The 18,584-nt window shown below is 33.9% G+C and overlaps 1 protein-coding gene across 3 annotated transcripts in view; it reads left to right on the top strand.

Moving 5' to 3' along the window:
• LOC149088158 (agrin-like) overlaps positions 1–18,584 on the top strand; it is a 147,598-nt gene that overhangs the window by 25,543 nt on the left and 103,471 nt on the right. For 2 of the 3 annotated variants that reach the window (XM_089245026.1, XM_089245044.1), the window contains exon 2: positions 16,470–16,508. In XM_089245026.1, coding sequence (XP_089101152.1) covers positions 16,470–16,508 — 39 coding nt within the window. The remainder of the gene's footprint in view (positions 1–16,469; positions 16,509–18,584) is intronic. The other variant, XM_089245035.1, reaches the window with a different exon arrangement.

Raw genomic sequence — 18,584 nt, 5'->3', positions numbered from 1 at the left:
TCAGACTTCATGCATTTTCTTCCATAATCGATTGTCCACCATAACTCGAAAACGGTTCGAGATAGGGCAGGGTTGGTAGATTGTTTCATGACCCACTTGGGCTCGTATGATAGATACCCTCTGTAAGTTTGGTATAATAAGATCAAGCAATGTTCTAATGTTCCATAAGTTCAAATAATTTTCAAATGTTTTCAAATTTTCAAATAATTTTCAAGTTCAAATAATTTTCAAATGTTCAATAAATTCAAACGATGTTCTATGAAATTGTACATTAAAAAGATATTTGAACATCATACGGGGCTGAATAGTAGTATTAACGATGATCAAATTAATTGTAGATTTATGTAATGCCCCATAATAAAATTATATGTTTGATTTGAATGAAAGTAGAATAAATGAATAATAGGACGCTAGTTAATATTAGCAAGAATAAAACTAATATATAATTCCGCATTCTCTTGTATAGGCCTCGGCCAATCAATATTGAATAAATAAAAATAAATAAATAATAAGTAACTCGAGTTCTAGTTCTTAATATACAGAATTTCAAAATTCTAAACAGTTTAAATCCAGAAACTATAATTACTGTCTCAGACATTATAAGATAAAATGCAGTTAAATCAAGATTTAATTACTTATTATAACTGTGAAACCATTAATGCTATTATTATTGTGAAAAAATTGCAAAATAGTATCCTCTCGATACACTTTGGAAATAATCCTAGAACTCTCACTGAATCAGAAGTGCGGAACATATTAAGCATATTAAGTATACTTGACTATCCCATAAATAAATTTATTACGAATCATTATTAAAAACGAAGACGAATCAATCGAATAACTATACTTCTTCATGAATGTTAGAATGTAATTTTTTTTTTTAAATTAAGTAATCTATATGTAAGAAATACACAAAATGGTTGTGAAAATAATCCTCCTTAGCTAATAATTTAAAATAAATATTGAAATATTCGTGTAAGAAAAAAATATTTTATAATTTGAAATTATGTTTATTTGGGACGTTTCAAAGCAAAAAAAAATACTCCACGGAAAGCAAACATATCAAGTGAATTTACTGGTACATGACTTTTTTTAAGTAGACCTCCAGGGTGTTGTGATTCGTATACATGGGTCTTGTATCCACCATTTTCTTTTGCTGTATAAGCGGCATCTTTGAAATATATTTTTTTCCTCTTAGATCAAGAGTTTTTTCTTTTACCTTATTTCTGTAAGTATTTACAAAAATCATTCAAGCAAAAATATTTGAAATTACATCTTTCCTCTTCTGATTATTTTAATTACGGAAATGACGTTTGGGTTTCCATCTTTATAGGGCTATTCACTTACTTAACCAGATAAATATGATTCAAAGCTTGCACTGGAATATCATTAGTTTACATGTTGAAAGTTGGGGAAAAAAACAACTCCATATTCGGAAATACCGTTTTACCCTCATTTAACGTTGTTGTTTTTTTAAATTTCCTTCGTTTTTTGAATTCGAATATCTCAATGAATAATGCACTTGGAAACAAGGGTTTTTTTCCACTAGGAGGAGGGAGACACAAAACAAGGGAAGAGATAAGGCAACCTCCTTTTAATTAGGTTCACGGGCACACGGGGATTGTATAAAAATTATTATTTTTTATTTTTATAACTACACAACCCCTTCAAACATCAATGACATATATTAGTTCTAAGAGTTATTTTAAAACTTTTTCCTAGCTGGATGTATACCTCTAGGATCAACGGTTCGCCTGTAAAATGTCATTTCCCCGGTTGATATGCTCCCTGTATATTGTTTATTTTTATGCTGCACACTAGTGTGAAATTTATGCGCTTCAATGATGAAAACTATGTTTTATGTTTGTCACAAAATTCAAGCAATATTATTTTTTTTGGTGCACTGAATATGGAAAAAGTTATAAGTTACAGAGACCATAGGAAATATTTTGCGGTAGTCAATAGACAACGTGCCGCAATATCCTTTGTATGTCATAGATGGCAGCAGGTATTCGTTAGTAACAAAACTAGCATTATATTACTTTTTCTAACATTTTTATACCTTCCAACCAGATCATGGCCCGTAGCTCTGTCTTAAGGGAGCGATATAAGCAGGTGGTGTTAAAGAAAACCTGGACCATGTTAGAAGTTCGCACGAGTATCTTGCCCATAAGCACTCTTAATCTAACACTATCCAAGAATTTTTCGATAATATTTTCAAACCGGCGAAGAAAGTGAACAGTTTCAAGAACCACGGCAGAAATGGGATAAATACTTTCTGGATACAAACTGGAATGGATACAAACTCTTCTACACGGTGTTTCTCACGGCTAAATAAAAAACTGCGAATTAACAGTCTAAATATTGACAAAACTTTATTTAATAAATTTTAAATGAAAAATCTGTTCCTTTTTAAAGGTTGGATTTCCGCTGCTTCTTAAAAAATAAAACTGCATATACGTCAATAATCAAACGTTTTTGTTTTTGCTTCAGCGTTGTTTCTGATACGTAAAACGCTACACTAACTTTCATTCAATTGTTTTGTTCGATTTTCTTTAATAAACAGAAATTTTCAAAAGCATCCTCCTCACCCTCGCAACGATGTACATCCCCCAATCATGTAGTGTCTTCAGGAGTTTGTCGAAATGTTACGTGAACATGCAGGAAATACCATCTGTCTACACAGGTCCGTGAACTAATGGTTGAGATACGCTTACTCAAGATACCCCAAATTCATTACTGGCACTTTCTATGTTATCGCCATTTGAGATCGATTATATATTCATCTGCGTAGGTATCTTCCCAGTGCCTTTGGAAACTATTGTGTGAAGCAACAGTTTCTGCATGTTATAATCAATGTGAAGAAAAAATTCTCAATTATAATCAGGCTTTAAATTTGAATCAGAAAAGATCGAGATAACAACTTAGACCGAATAGTTGATTGAAGCTCCAGAAAAATTCGAACAAAAATGAATGCAAGGTAGGATCTGTCGTATCATGGGCCTCTCCCTATGGTTCTTCTAAGCAATTCACAAAATCTCTTTCAAGCTTTCTGTATAAGAAACCTCAGAGAATCACTCTCTTAAATAAAAATAAAAATGCGTAAATATATCGATTATCAATTGATTTCAAGAAAACCTTAACAAAAAGAAAACAAAACGGCTATTGTGATATATATTTGAATATTTTCTGGAAGAAATGGTATATATTCTCTTCAAATTCTAATTTTGAAATATTTAAAAGCAAAAAGTGTCAACGCGATTCATAACAAAGCGTAATCATTAATATAAACAGCCGGTGAAAGAGATGGAGTATAATAGAACACTTGAAATAATGAAAAGTTTGTAATTAAAAATTTTGTGTCCCCTTGGTATAACTCGATTAAACGTGTTAATGATGGGAAAAATAAAATTTGGTTTTAATTAAAGATTACTTTTACTTTCGGACCGAATGCAGCATTTTTCGGAATTGAATAGGAAAATTTCCTTATATACAATCATCAGATGTACATAATTTAGTTCTGATTAAATAGAATAATCTCAATACTTGAATGTAGAAGTTTCGAATCTGATTGCAAAGCGTTGAATAAAAAGCCGGAAATTTAACTTGAACACGACAACGTGGATGGTTGCATTGATCGAATCAATATTATGAAGTGCTAAAATAATCAGTCCATTACGCGTACATGTAATGTGAATTAATTCTGCCGAATGCTATTACAAAAGAGAGAGAAAAAACCCATAAGACACGATTTTTTTTGGTGAATTTCAGAATTTTAAGGACATTATTTAAAAGAACCTCTTAGTAATTTAATGTTAAAATTCATTATTTCAAGTACAGGGTGGGCAAAAATTCCGTAGAAACTTCAAAAATGAATAAAAACCGGAAAAATAACCGAAAAAAAAATGATTTGCAGGGTTGACATCGCTAGGTCACGGTAATTTTTTTTGGACAAGAGGAAAAATAACTCAAAAAACAGTCGATACGTGGCGCTGGCACGACCGACTTCGGTGGAAACATGCAAATTAGACGGTTATAAGAACTTGAGCTCCTAATCCACAATCAGTTCACCGTTGTAAACCGTGTATGTGGGCCTGTTGCACTCTGCCGAAGTGGGATTTTTGCTCGCCTGCAGTGTGTTATTTCCTGTGGTGGTGGTAATGTGGAACACATACTGCTGTAATAAACGATTTGGAAGCATTCTGTTCGTTATTTGCGTATCTTTTCTTTGACTTATGTATGTCAGTGCCACCTATCGGCTGTTTTTGGTTTTTTTCCTGTCCAAAAAATCCCGTGGCCTAGCGATGCTAACCCTGCAAACCGTTTTTTATTTCGGTTATTTTTCCGGTTTTTGAATTGTTAAAGTTCCTACCGACTTTTTGGCCACCCTGTATAGTTAAAATTAATTGTTAAAATTAATTGTGTCATTATTTAATGGACATTAATTTAATGTGATGCAGTTAGAAAATTTAGTTGTGTAAACAATTTTTTTTTTTTGGTAATTTTATTTGACTTTTAAGAAATGATGTTTCATTAATGATGATGTTTTTATAAGTTTGTTTAAAATTGATAAATCATACAGATACTTTTTCAGATTTTAAATAAAAGTTTTTGTTTCATTTTGATCAAATTCATCAATGCAGGTGTAATCTAAGGTTTGTTATATTTTTTCTTGTTTTCTGTATGAAGGTATATTTAGTATGATTATTAATTTCTCTCAGTTTCGAGTTTAAAGATGAATTGATCAAAATTCTGCATTGAAGAATTTTTTGTAAGTGTAAAACTAATTTTTAAGATATGATGGAATTCCAATGAGATGTTTAAAATAAAATTTACCATTAGCAGGTTTTGGATTACACAATTTTTTTTTAGCTTAGAAGAGATTGGATAACGATCAGCTTAAGTAGTGGTGAATATAGCTGAGGAAATTTCGTCAATTTTAATTGAGCAGCGAATGAATACGTAATCAATGCATGGGTATAAATGTGGCCTTGTAGCATTGGAAATTAGAGATGAAGCCATGACTATAGAGAATACCCAAATAATCAGAGTGAGCACCATATTTCTTTATTTATTTATACAATATTGTGGGCTCTAGAGGCCTATACAAGAGGATGCGATTGAAAATGACAAAGATATTCTTTGATTTATACAAAATTTGCCACGTTTTCAAGACAAATAAATTCAATTAGTCGAATGGTCGACGCGTTTCGGCTCTTCAATGGAGAGCCGTCATCAGGACCTCGTGGTCAGAATTCACACGAATGAGTCGTGGAGGGGTGATGTTTACGTCTGGTCGTCCGAAATGTTCACCTTTGTATTTGCTGCGTCCGAGTGTTCTTTGGATGCGAATTGGGGAGCTATCTGTTGCAAAGTGTTGAAAGTTTTTCAACACTTTCTGGTAGGTTCAGTTTTCAATACGTCTGGTCTTCGGACGACCAGACGTAAACATCACCCCTCCACGACTCATTCGTGGGAATTCTGACCACGAGGTCCTGATGACGGCTCTCCATTGAAGAGCCGAAACGCGTCGACCATTCGACCAATTGAATTTATTTGTCTTGAAAACGTGACAATTTTTGTATAAATTAAAACCAGGCAAAGTTTCTCATTTTTGTGATAATATTCTTTGATATTGGACAAGAAACTAGTGATGGGGAATTCGACAATAGAGCTTGGGAGTTTGTTCCATTCACGAATGGTATCAGGGAAGAAGCTGTATTTAAAGCAGTCAGGGGAAGCAAAAATAGGTTTTATTTTAAGGGAATGGTCGAGTCTTTTAGAGATGTAGGACGGTTTGGCTAAGATACCAGAGGTATCTATGTTGAATTGACCATGAAAAATTTTATACAACAATGTTAATCGAGAAATGAGACGAAAAGTATAGAGAGGAAAAAGATGAAGTCCGGATACGAAAGATGACCAGCAGTCGTGAGCAAATGGGGTGGATTGATTCGAGTTTGTCTATATTACTGGAGGTGTAAGGGTCCCAGATTTCAGCTGCGATGGAAAGAACGGGGGAGACATACGTTTGGTAACGGAGTAGTTTGATATCCCGAGTGGAGTGTTTAAGGTTGCGACGGGGGAAGAAAAGTTTGTTAAGACACTTCTGGTAAACGTAGTTAACATGTTTGTTCCAACGTAGGTTTGCTGAGATTATAACACCAAGGTATTTGATTTGAGAAACTTGGAATAATGTTAAATTATTGATGGAGTACGAGTATTCAAGAGTGTATGTAGAATTTTCACCATATGTAGTATTTAGGATGCGAATCTTGATATCTCCTATAAAAAATACATCTCTGTGTTTGATATTTTTAAGATGGAATCTAGTTCTTTTTTCTAAAAACTGTAAATGAGTGCGACCTATACAAAATCAATATAGTGAGTTTTAAGGTTTGTTCTTGGATTATTATCAATACACCAATAAGCATTGAAAAACAGTCCAGTCCTTTTTATGTTTTCCAGGATATATTTTTATATTTTTCTAGGAATGACTGCGAAACAACATTATCATATTGAGATGAGTTAGTAACTAATAATGGATGATTCATTTTTACTTCTCAGTTATATTAGTTATTTTTTATTTAAATTCATGGTGAAAACCGAAGAAGAGGAACTAAATTTTCAGCTTGAATTGCTGAAAAAGGCCTTAAGACATCATTATTTTTGCTTTATTTCCTTTAGTTAGATTTTTATTTCAGATTTTGTTGAAAGCCATTGTAAAAGCATAGAATGTTCTGCTTAGTTTCCCAAATAAAAAAAAAAAATGCTTAACACATATTGTAAGCAACATATAATTCATCGTGATATTCATACATCGAGATACCGGCACAAAATAAAATAAGAAGTCCTATGGAAAAATTAATTTCTATAAAATGGCACAGTTCATTTTATTCCTAAATACTCCAAATACATGAAAAAAGTAAGAGAAAAATGGATACGCCATTCTTCCATCTTCATTGTTTCGTTCATGGATGGTATTCTTTAAATGTCGAAGGATGTAACTTCGGTTCTTCAATTCTTTTCTTCAATGTACTTTTTCCTGTCTGGAGACTTAAGAATTCGGTCTAACTCTTCCGTTCTGGAGATCGTAAAAAGATATATATCTATCTGGCTTTGAGAATGGCTATTGAAACCAGGAACGGAAGAGTGGCGTGACTTGTAAAAATATGTTCACCGTATCCACCCCAGCGGACTCCGTATGATTACGTCAGCATTCCCGGAATTGTACGGATATTAACTTCAAACACGGCACGTAAATGCTTTTTTTTTTACTCTAATATTTTTCCATTTTTTCTTGTATAGTTCTTTTATTCCACCATCTTTCATTCGCAGTTAGCGATATCTACACGCTAGTGGTTTAGAATGACAGTCCACTTTCGCTGATGTTACTCGAAAAATTTTTACGTCAGTTTTTCTTTTATATTCTTGAAAATACGTCTTTTCTTTTACGAGACGATGGTACATCGAAACACACTTTTTAGTTATCGCTAATAAATATTCCCCGTATATGTACTTTCATGCCGATATCACCTCTCCGAAACAATTTCAAAGTGAAATATTTCTCTCTTTTAAATGGAAATGAGGGACGAGTCATCCCATATCGATAGTTCACAGCCTTTGCAAAAAGAAAAAAAACCAAAAAACTACAGGAGAAAAATGAAGTGCACTTGATAGTACCTTATTTGTGAATATTTGGTGAATATGCTGATGCGTATGAGCGTTTGAGTTATGGAATACTTCACGTTAGATGGGGTATCGTATGGTTGCTCCTGATAATTTAGTTTTTAAATAGATTTTAAAGCATTATAAAAGTGAAAGTTCTGGTAGAATTCAGGTAACGTGTGGAATTGTTATTTGTCGAAATATACTGTTGATCACAGACGAAGGCTTATCTAGTAAACCTTTTATGTAATTTGCCTACAGATATTTCCCAAGTTTAGTACATCGCTATGAATATTTATTTAAAGAGGGATTTTTTGCAATGTACAAGGCTACTTGAGAATTTCTTGGGATTAGTCTCTCAATATATAACAGAAACAACATTTACGAAAATTCGGCCGTTATATTTGAATTCTTTGAGTTTCAGTAACGTTAAAAGCGAGGTTTATTATTCTCATTCATGGGAATCGGCGAGCACCATAACTTGATGTTATGATTGAGGAGTCGTGATACAATCACAGTCGTTGTGGGAGAGCTTGATTGTAATTCGATTGCAGATTATCGATTTGATTGTACATTTGAGGGCAAGTAGTAGGCCTAAATTTGAGATTTTCTTGTAGATACAAGATTGCATATTTTATTGTAGAAACAAGATTTCATATTTTATTGTAGATACAAGATTGCATATTTTATTGTAGATACAAGATTGCACATTTTATTGTAGATATACGATTATAGATTTATTTGTTGATAACATACAGTAGATTTTATCGCACAGGGGGTTTCAGACGTATTGGTGGGTAACAGATTGTAATTTGGATTGCATATGTGATTGGAGATTTTGTTTGTAGGTAACATATTCCACATTTGAGTTAAGATAACAGATTATATATTCGATTATAGAGATTAGATTACACATTTGAGGGCAGGTAACAGATCAACGATTTAATTGCACATTTGAATGCAGATAAGGGATTATCGATTTCATTGCACATCTGAGTGAAAATAATGTATTAAAGATTTCATAGATAAAGGATATAACGGATTTGTTTGTAGGTAATAGAATGTAAATAAGAGATTGTGGATTTGTTTGTACGTAACACAATATAAATAAGAGATTGCGGATTTGTTTGTAGGTAACAGAATATAAATAAGAGATTGCGAAATTGTTTTTACGAAACAGAATATAAATAAGAGATTGCGGATTTGTTTGTAGGTAACAGATTGCAGATTCAATTGCATATTTCAATGCAGATCACATATTGCAGATAAAATATTACAGATATGATTGCAGATACAAGGATTTAGATTAAGTTATTGATTACAGATTTGATTTGAGGTCATTAGGATATCTTTTTCAAGAACGTTAACTCACTTAGGTACCAGATGCATCCGGAATCCATAAAAATACAATATATATATATATATATATATATATATATATATATATATATATATAAACCGCATTAAGTGTTTCACAGTTTCACAATATATATTAACTGGCTATCAATCGATATATTGTCCCGACATTACGTTGTTGTAGCATCCAAAAATTATGGTCACACTCATTATTATTCATGTAATAATATTCGTATTCCATCTATGAAAAAAAAAATCCAAAATGTTGCTTAGGTTTCCGTCAAAGACAAAAAATAAGCAACTCAACCGGCTTTTTTTTTTTTTTTTGATAGAACATTAACACATTGACTGTCCTATAAGAATAAGATGTGTGAAGATTGGTGAAGAAAAAAATGTCTAGCAGGTAAAACAAAAATCCCCCCCGAAGCATAAGTCACGTTTGAAGCAACGTTCCCAGGCGAATTAACGTTTTCCTTCAGGGACATGAATCGAGCAAGAATTACGCTGAGCAAAATGCCGATTCTCTGATTTTCTCTCCTCGTGTTTTCGTTTTTTTTTCCCTCTTTCCTTCTCCTTTCCGACTTTTCTTCGTCTAACAACATCGGGATTCGATCCGGGATAATGAACTGCTCAGCCCTGGAACACACCCCACCTTGGCCTTCATCGACTCTATACTATGTTTTATTCCTGTGTGATGTGTGTGTTAAATATTTACTTTAGCAACTTGTGCTCGAGTAAATTTTCTTTCATCTCAGTCGGTACGCTACCGTAGTACTAGGTCCTAAATACCCCTTATTTTCTGTACTAAATTTAGAGACTGCTATATGATATTCAACTTAACGAAGTGGAACTCAGGCAACACATGCGTAAAAAAGTTATGAGCAGTCAACCTCAATTACCATGGCATTTCAGATATAACGTCAGGAGGCTGCATTCCCGACCAATTTTCATTCAGAATAATGCCAATGAAGTTTTTTTTTATTCAACAAATACAACAGGAACATGGCAACTGGTACAAACTTGTGCAAAGACAAAAACAAAAACACAAAAAAATATATGAGTTAGGAACATTCACACTGTGACACCGAGGGACTAGTGTATCCTCCCTGTAGGTTTCCAAAAACTATCCCATAACTGTTAGCCAAATGGAAGCCATCATAAATTTTTTTAAAAATTAGTTAATTAATGGCTAGGGTTACGGAAAATTGATTTCACTCAACATCTTTTTTTCCCCTTTTTAAATATGAAGTAACAGAATGAGCAGTTTGTGTGTGAAAGTTGTGTACATTAACATTCTATCTTATTAGTGCACAATCAATGTTATATATATACATATACATTCTTTTTAATCAATGTATAAAGCTTTAAATACACTCATGTTAGACCATACGATATATTAAAATTATTTAGTTTTTTGTTACTATTAATCAAACACAGGCCTTGGCTTTAAACGTATACTGACTTACCAAAAGTGAAGCACGTGACGGCTTATATAACATAACCGTGTCACTCTGTACTGGATGGTCAGTGGATCACAAACACGTAGTACCCATTGCCTTCATGTGGACCTTCGACGTACAGTACTAGCAGATATTGTCTGACCAAGTGACGATACAACCGTGGATGTAGCAGCTGTGGGGATCGCTCGTCGATTCCGCTTGTCTACTATAGCAATGTACCGAATATGAAAACAATTCCAAACTAGTCGGAAGTTGTTCTGAGACATCGGCCCGGTCGACCAAGGGTTCCCTCCTCCTCTGACGATCAGTATATTGCTTTAGTAGCCAAGCAAAATAACAAGCGACCTCTATAACTGTTGCATCCATGGTTGCAGCATCACCTGGTCAGAAAATATCTGCCAGTACTGTCTCAGCAGCACCGAAGACTTCACGTAAAGGAACTGTACCCCCGAGTGACACGTGTTTGTGGTCCACTATCCATAAAATCCAGAGGAGCAAGATAAAAGTGGTGTCGTTATGCTATATGAGCCGTGCCGTGCCTAAGTTATGAAAGCCAGTGTACTTTATTTCAAACTAGCAGAAATACCCTTCGCTTCCTAGGTTTCTCGATATACTGGAAGCATTAAAGAAATGACAAACCATTGTAAAGACATAAACATTTCTTAAATAAATTCTTTGGTGAACCAAGGTAACCAGCGTAAACATTCTGAGAGCCATTGTTGAGGCCCCAGAGCCATTGTTGCCCGACAATTTTCCGCCCATTACGGGTGTTTATTCAGAGTTCTGACAACTTTTAAATTAGCCTATTATTCAAGTCGGGTCCTGTTTGGTACATTAAAAATTCCTTGACGATCGACCAGCAATTGTAGATTTGTATAGAGAACATACACAGAAACACAAAAATAAATTTTACACACAGGGGATACTATCGACTGCCCAATAATTACGTTATTGTTTGTAGAAAAATAATATGAAAAGTGTTTTCAGTTTTTTTTGATTGGATCAATAATTATGGAGTTAAAATGCTTAAAAAATTTATCATTTTTGTCGCACCACGGTCATTTTCTGCACACGAGGGCTAATTAGACAAGGACTTACAATTTATTGCCGATTCCGAATGGCAGGCTGGTTTTTAAACTCATCGAGAGGTTAGTGCGCTGACCCCTCGAGGGGGGACTCCCTGCGGTAGCAATTTTTTCTGTGGTCATGTCACCGTTTCTGTTGTACCCCTCCGTTAAGAAAGTTTGTGACGAGAACGAACCGGGTATCTAACTCGCGACACCTCTAAACATCCTTTGGTACTTCAGACGAGTATCTTATCGGCCTGGGCTACCGCGCCCGCTTTAAAAATTGATTCATCCCTTACAGAACATGCCAAATTCACCAACCGTATAAGTTGGGTCTTGAAGCTGCTATTTATTTAACCTGAGAGAAATCAAGGAAGCTAAAGATGCGCAAACCCAAATTTTTTTTCCTAACATTTCAGAAAAATTAACTTGATAGTGAACGGGAGAAAATTACCATATTTTGGCAAAAAAAGTGTTGATTTTGGGAAAACCATTTTTCTAAAATATCTCATTTGGCTAACACTTTACAAATCTGATTGTAAATTTACCAACATAATGGGTGAAAGTAACACGCGATAACAAGGTTATAAGAGTACTCTTCACCAAAAGAAATTAGTCAATTGTAAACTATATAAAAACTCAACTTGGTTTCCTAACGGGATTGAATATCTATGTTCGTTTTCAATTAGCTGCAACCTGCTTGCAGGGGAAAAATTTCCTTTGTTATGTGGTTGTTTACTAAACTGACACGTCACAAAACTTCAAAACGTTATAACTCCCGGAATATTCTTGCTATCCTAAAATTATTTTTTTTCGGTATAATTTTTTCACAAAGAATCGCGTTTGTATGTATTTGGCGGTCCATAGTATCCGCCCTGTATATAGACCACTATCTTAAATATCCGAGACCTTGTTTTAAAGCCACAATTTTGCAATCTCTCGAATGAGATTATTATCGGGTTTTAATGTAGCAATGGCTTCTGGATTGTAAGACATTGCGTTAAAATTCAGCATGGTCGTATCTCATAAGATTGATTAAATTTAATCTTTGCGCCATGCTAGTCAAGATATGCGAAAGACTAGCTCTTTCGAAAACGAAATCAAATTTCTCCAGTTGTGAATCAAACTCAAACAAATGACTTTATTCCCCGTTCAAGACAGAAACTTCAATTCAATCAGTTCAATTCTATCTACTGATTGAAAACTCATACATAGGTCAAATCACTCCACCAATATAAATTCTCACATCATTCACGTAAGCACCATTAATCCATATTTATTCTAACGCATCAGTCGTAATTTGATAAATGCAATAGTTCAATTGAATATATGACGTAATTTTTCATATTTATCAACGTTCATGATGTGATTGGTTTTAAAATTACTACAAAGGAGAAAAAGGAGAAAAAAATATTAGTCATAAAAGCATGCAAATTAGTGGAAAATGCTTTCAAAGAATAAAAACTAAGGAAAAATATTCAGTACCTGAGAATGTGCGAATAAAGCGGGAGTGAATAAGGCCAGACTAGAAGCAGACGCGAAAAAACAACATATCCATAAGGGATAGATTTATGTTGTATTTCCTACTTTTCTGAGAAAGTGCATAATTTTTACGTTTCTGCTCCTCAGATATTTTACATGCTTTTGACTGGGATAGAGGAATTTCTAGCCTTTTTAAAAAAAAACCAGTTTCTACGAGAGAAAATTGAATTTTATTGCCATGTTTCGCATTATAAAAATTGATATTCATCATTACTATTACCATCATTTCAAACTATTCGCTCCTAGTTCCAAAAACTCGGAAAGATTCCATAAAAAGTGTGTATATTATCTTATTCTTCCGTAGTTTAATGAAAGTGAATTTTATAAGACATTAATTTACATTTATTATCGCTTTCCATTTTAGATTTCTTAATTGAGTTAGAAAACTACTTATCTGCTTTAGATCGTCATTCAAAATACTGGAGAAGTAAATATTGTTTATATATGTGAGAGAAATAAAAATAACTTATATCTCAAGATATCTAATGAGAAAAATCCATTCGCTAATGCAGAAATTCTTCGAGAAGTTCAATTCGCCGTTATTGCCTACTGTTGTTATTATACGCATATCGTACCTGATTTATGCAAGAGTATCATCGTTATTAATCTTGAAAGCATTCACTTTCCAGTATATCCGTGTGGATGAGAAGGGGTGTGAAATAAAGCATTATATTACTATATGGATAAGCCAATCTTATTTGATCGGTCCGTGGCACTACGGTCATTTTATGCACTCCAGAGCTAGTCAGTCTGGGACATAGACTTTTTGCAGCTGATTTTGAACAACAACATCAGAGAGAAAATGACCCCAGCTCTCTGTCCTCCAGAAGAGATATTAGCTAGTTATTCAAAATATTATACAGGGTTGGCAAAAAACAGTAGAAACTTGAAAAATGCATAAAAACCGGAACAATAACCGAAGTAAAAAACGGTCTAATAGGTGGCACTGGTACAATCTTTGAAATCACGAGTGTATCGATCCTCAAAAATGAATTAATAACTAAAGAGAAGCTTTATTGGATAAACTAATGTATTATAATATTTCAAATGTTTTTCATGCCATAGAATCAGTTTTATTTATCCAGTAATCCTACCGATCCGGGGCACAGCCTTTTCAGTACGTGGGCCAGATATGCGATAGTTTTTCCTCTTGCTGGTCAGGATCTTGTATAGAAAGATTGCGCGTAGTATGAAATATCCCGTATTTTGGGGATATTTTTTTTTCGTGATTTTGGTCATACCAACGTTATTTTAAAAATGTCCCGTTTTTCCCCATTTTTTCAACATGGCTTAATTGATTTTTTTGAAATCAAGGATTATTTATATTTTCAGATGACTTATAAATTGCAATATGATAATTATGACTCTATCCTGATTAGTTATAGCGAAATAAATATATTCATTTCATATATTTGTCAAACATGTACGTTTTTTTGATGCATTACATTTTAATTGCAGTACCCATCAGTTTCCGCGACTGGTCATTTTTCAGCAATCTCAGTGGTACTTGGAAACTTTACTTTGATAAATTTTTACACGGCAAAGGACAACTTTATTTGCCTTTGGCATGTTTTTTGGCTGAAGCTGACAACTTTGCTTGCCTTTGACGAATTTTTCGGCTTTAAATAGCAACTTCACTTGCGTTTGACAATTATTCTATCTGTAAATGGCAACTTTATCTGCCTTTGAAATATTTTTGTTTGTAACTGGCAAGTTGAATTGCGTTTCACATATATGTTTAAGTGGTAAATCACAACATTATTTCCCTTTGAAAAAATGTTGACTGTAACTGACAACTTTACTTGAATTTAGCATTTTTTTTCTTTTTGCTGTAAATGGCAACTTGCAATTATTGCGGTTGTAATTGTCAACTTGCCTCTGACAATTATTGTGAACGTAAATGGCAACTTTACTTGTTTTGATACCCTTCTTGGCGATATCCCGTATTTTTATGAATGAAATATGTTCAGCCTAGGTATTTATCGTGTGGGTATTGATACTGTTCTACCAAAAAAAATTCGCGGGACGTAGGTTGTACATCTTTGCTATGTATAGATGACAAAAAAAGAGCGTATAATTTCATATATACATGTATTTGGTTGTGTTTTAAACTTTTTCTTTTAAATCTAATCCTGATAATAGAAAACAATACAATCATGCGTGAATTCCAGATTATTAGAAACAACACGTAAAATAATTACTTTAATTCATTAGAGTGACTTTTCTGGATGAAACAAATATTCAATATGGGTAAATGGGTTTCTTTTTTTTTTACTTAATTTGACACATAGCCTTCTTTATTATGAGGCAAGTCCAAAATATAAAATAATGCGTGATTTTTCTTTTCATTTCCAAAGCAATGAAGGAAAAATACTTTTTTTTAGTAAATCAGTAAAAAAAAAAATATTTTATTTATTTATTTCCCCTCTTCTTTTTAATAGTTTACACAAATGACAAGACATGCCTAGAAATCGAATTTTTAACATAGGAATGCAACTGTTGAGCATGCGGAAATTTCAAGCATGAAGTACAACTTCCACAATTAAGTGTTATAAATGTGATTTTATTTATACAAAAATTGCCACGTTTTTAAGACAAATAAATTCAATTGGTCGAATGGTCGACGTGTTTCGACTCTTCAATGGAGAGCCGTCATCAGGACTTCGTGGTCAGAATTCACACGAATGAGTAGTGGAGGAGTGATGTTTACGTCTGGTCGTCCAAAGAGTTCGCCTTTGTATTTGCTGCGTCCGAGTGGTCTTTAGATGCGAATTGGGGAGCCATCTGTTGTAAAGTGTTGGAAGTTTTGTCACGACTGAGGTTAATAAAGCCTGTCCAAGCTTTACAACGGATGGCTCCCCAATTCGCATCCAAAGACCACTCGGACGCAGCAAATACAAAGGCGAACTCTTCGGACGACCAGACGTAAACATCACTCTTCCACGACTCATTCGTGTGAATTCTGACCACGAAGTCCTGATGACGGCTCTCCATTGAAGAGCCGAAACGCGTCGACCATTCGACCAATTGAATTTATTTGTCTTAAAAACGTGGCAATTTTTGTATAAATTAAAACCAGGCAAAGTTTCTCATTTTTTGTGATAAATGTGATTTACTATATTTGAACCATACTTTCGCATACTGCGTCTGCAATCTTGAAGCTGTGCAATTGTGATCTCTCTGGGCTGACCTTTTTTTAGTATTTCTATAACATGGGAAAGGCTCAGCATAGTTCACAAACTAATTAAATGCTGGCAAATGATTGTCTGATTAAAACAAAATATTAATAAATGCGCATTTGTTTAAAATATGGCATGCATTTTAAGTGTTAAAAATTGGCACATAATAATGTCTTTTCATTTCATTTTCTTTCCAGCAGATTCACCTCCCGTGACGAAGAAATTCGCTGCAAAAAGTAAGGTTTTCCTTCATTATTAACATTAATTCTATTATTATCTCTATTATTATTAAATTTTTAATTTCATTACGTGTTGGAAAATAACAAAAAAAAATCGAGACATAATTTTCAAGCTCGGTAATAAGAACTAATGCCGAAATCCTTCGCTACTTTTCCCAACAGCGTTTAGGAAAATCTAAAAATAATTATCATAATATTAAATCTTTGTAAGATGCTTATTCAAGGAAAATTATTTGATTCCGTCGCTCAAAATACTGGTTTTTTTAAATGACAGATTCATTTTCGATAGAGAGAAACTTCACGAAAATAATTTTAAAGCACATCTCACTAAAAACACCAGCAATGGTCTGATTTGGTCCATCCCGAGAAAAAACCTTTGAAGAAACCCATTAAAAAAATTACACCTCAAAATTGTACTTGATCGCAAACATTATGCTTTCGGATAGTTTTATTGCATTGTCATACAGTATCTAAAGAGAAATACATTAACAAATCTATGTATTGAATGCTATTTAAGTTATAGGAATTTGAGAAAACCCGCTGCAAAAACCCACCAAAAATTACAGCTAGTGTTAATTAAACTGCATTTACTCACAAACAGTATAATGATACAGTTTTATACAGAGAGGCAGACTTGGTTGAGATGGTGCAGAGAAGAGCTACGCGGGCTATTGTTGGTACACAAGGGCTGAGCTATGAAGAAAGACTTCATTTCTTGAATATGTTTACATTGGAGAAGCGCAGGTGTCTGGGTTATGATCGAAGTGTTTAAAATTTTCAAGGGGGTGGATATGGTTGACCATGAGTGATTAATATTTTTTAGCCACCTCGTTGGACATTTTGTCTGTTGTTGTCCTTGTATTTGTCATTCCACTGCTTCGGCACCAGCATCGCTTAGTTAGGGACAATTCCAGATTGTTGTGTCACCAAGGAGTTTTTCTCTAATTGGTTAGATTCAAGTTATTGGTTCGTCATTAAATGGAACATCTTGAGTCCGGTGGGTCACGAATTTTAACACAATTAATATGTTTAAAAAGAAGCATGATCGACCCAGTGAGATAAATTGCGGAGCTATACATACTTAGATAAGACAACCATAATACATTTTTTATAGACAGGGTGCATAGCAAGCAGGAGGTATGACATTTTACTGGCGGACCGTTGATCCTAGAGGTATACTTCCAATTAGAAAACGTTTTCAAACGTTTCAACGTGTAGCACTCAGATATTTCACAAGGGGATGTATATTTATAGAAATAAAAAATAATTTGTTATACAGTCCCCGTGTGCCCCAACACCCAATTAGTTGTTGCCCTGTCTCTCCTGGTGCCAATAAAAACAATTCCATGTTTTAACATTAAAACGGCCGGAGCAGTCATTTGGACGGTTTTTGATTTTGAAAACGCTATAATCTCGTCAATATTTGACGTACACGCTCCATTTTTGGTGAGTTTCCATTATTTCTGTACACATTCTCTGTATACAGAAAATTTGAAGACACATTGAAGGTTTTGCTCAGGGGATATCGACGTTTATACCCAGAACGGCCGAGAGCAGTCATTTTGACTACTATATGTAAATTGTATGTGCTTTCTCCTTTTGGTGAGTGTTGATGTATACTTTTGGTTTTAGATTTATTCCCCATCATTTTCTGATGGGACACACAACACAACATATATTCACATGTAACATACCAATAAGAAAAAATGAATAAATGAATGATATTCTTGCATCATGTTACCGAGAAATCTAAAGATAATCGAAGGGGACAGTATGTTATCTTATTGAGCTAAATAGCCTCTGTTATCAGAGTTGAGAAAACTTTTTTTTTTCTGATCGCTTACCTGGCAAGCTCAGTTTTTGTTTTGGTTTGAGATTTCATAATTCTTCATGCCACCATCTGCTTTGAAAGCTTCCTAGGAAACAGGGGTTCATTCACAATGCGTAGAAATAACTCTTAGAAAAAGGATATATAAGAACAAAAGAGTCTAATTTTATCAGTGCTGAATGATATTTCGGACAATAAATCTGAGGCTGAGGAGACTTAGGTGCAAACTCTGACTACAAAAATCA

This window comes from Pholcus phalangioides, unplaced genomic scaffold (assembly GCF_987345545.1).
Source record: "Pholcus phalangioides strain wild (caught in Gottingen) unplaced genomic scaffold, Ppha-v1.0 ptg000003l_1, whole genome shotgun sequence".
Lineage (NCBI taxonomy): Eukaryota > Metazoa > Arthropoda > Arachnida > Araneae > Pholcidae > Pholcus > Pholcus phalangioides.
The sequence above is the reverse complement of the archived record's forward strand: the minus strand, read 5'-3'. Positions and strand labels throughout refer to the sequence as shown.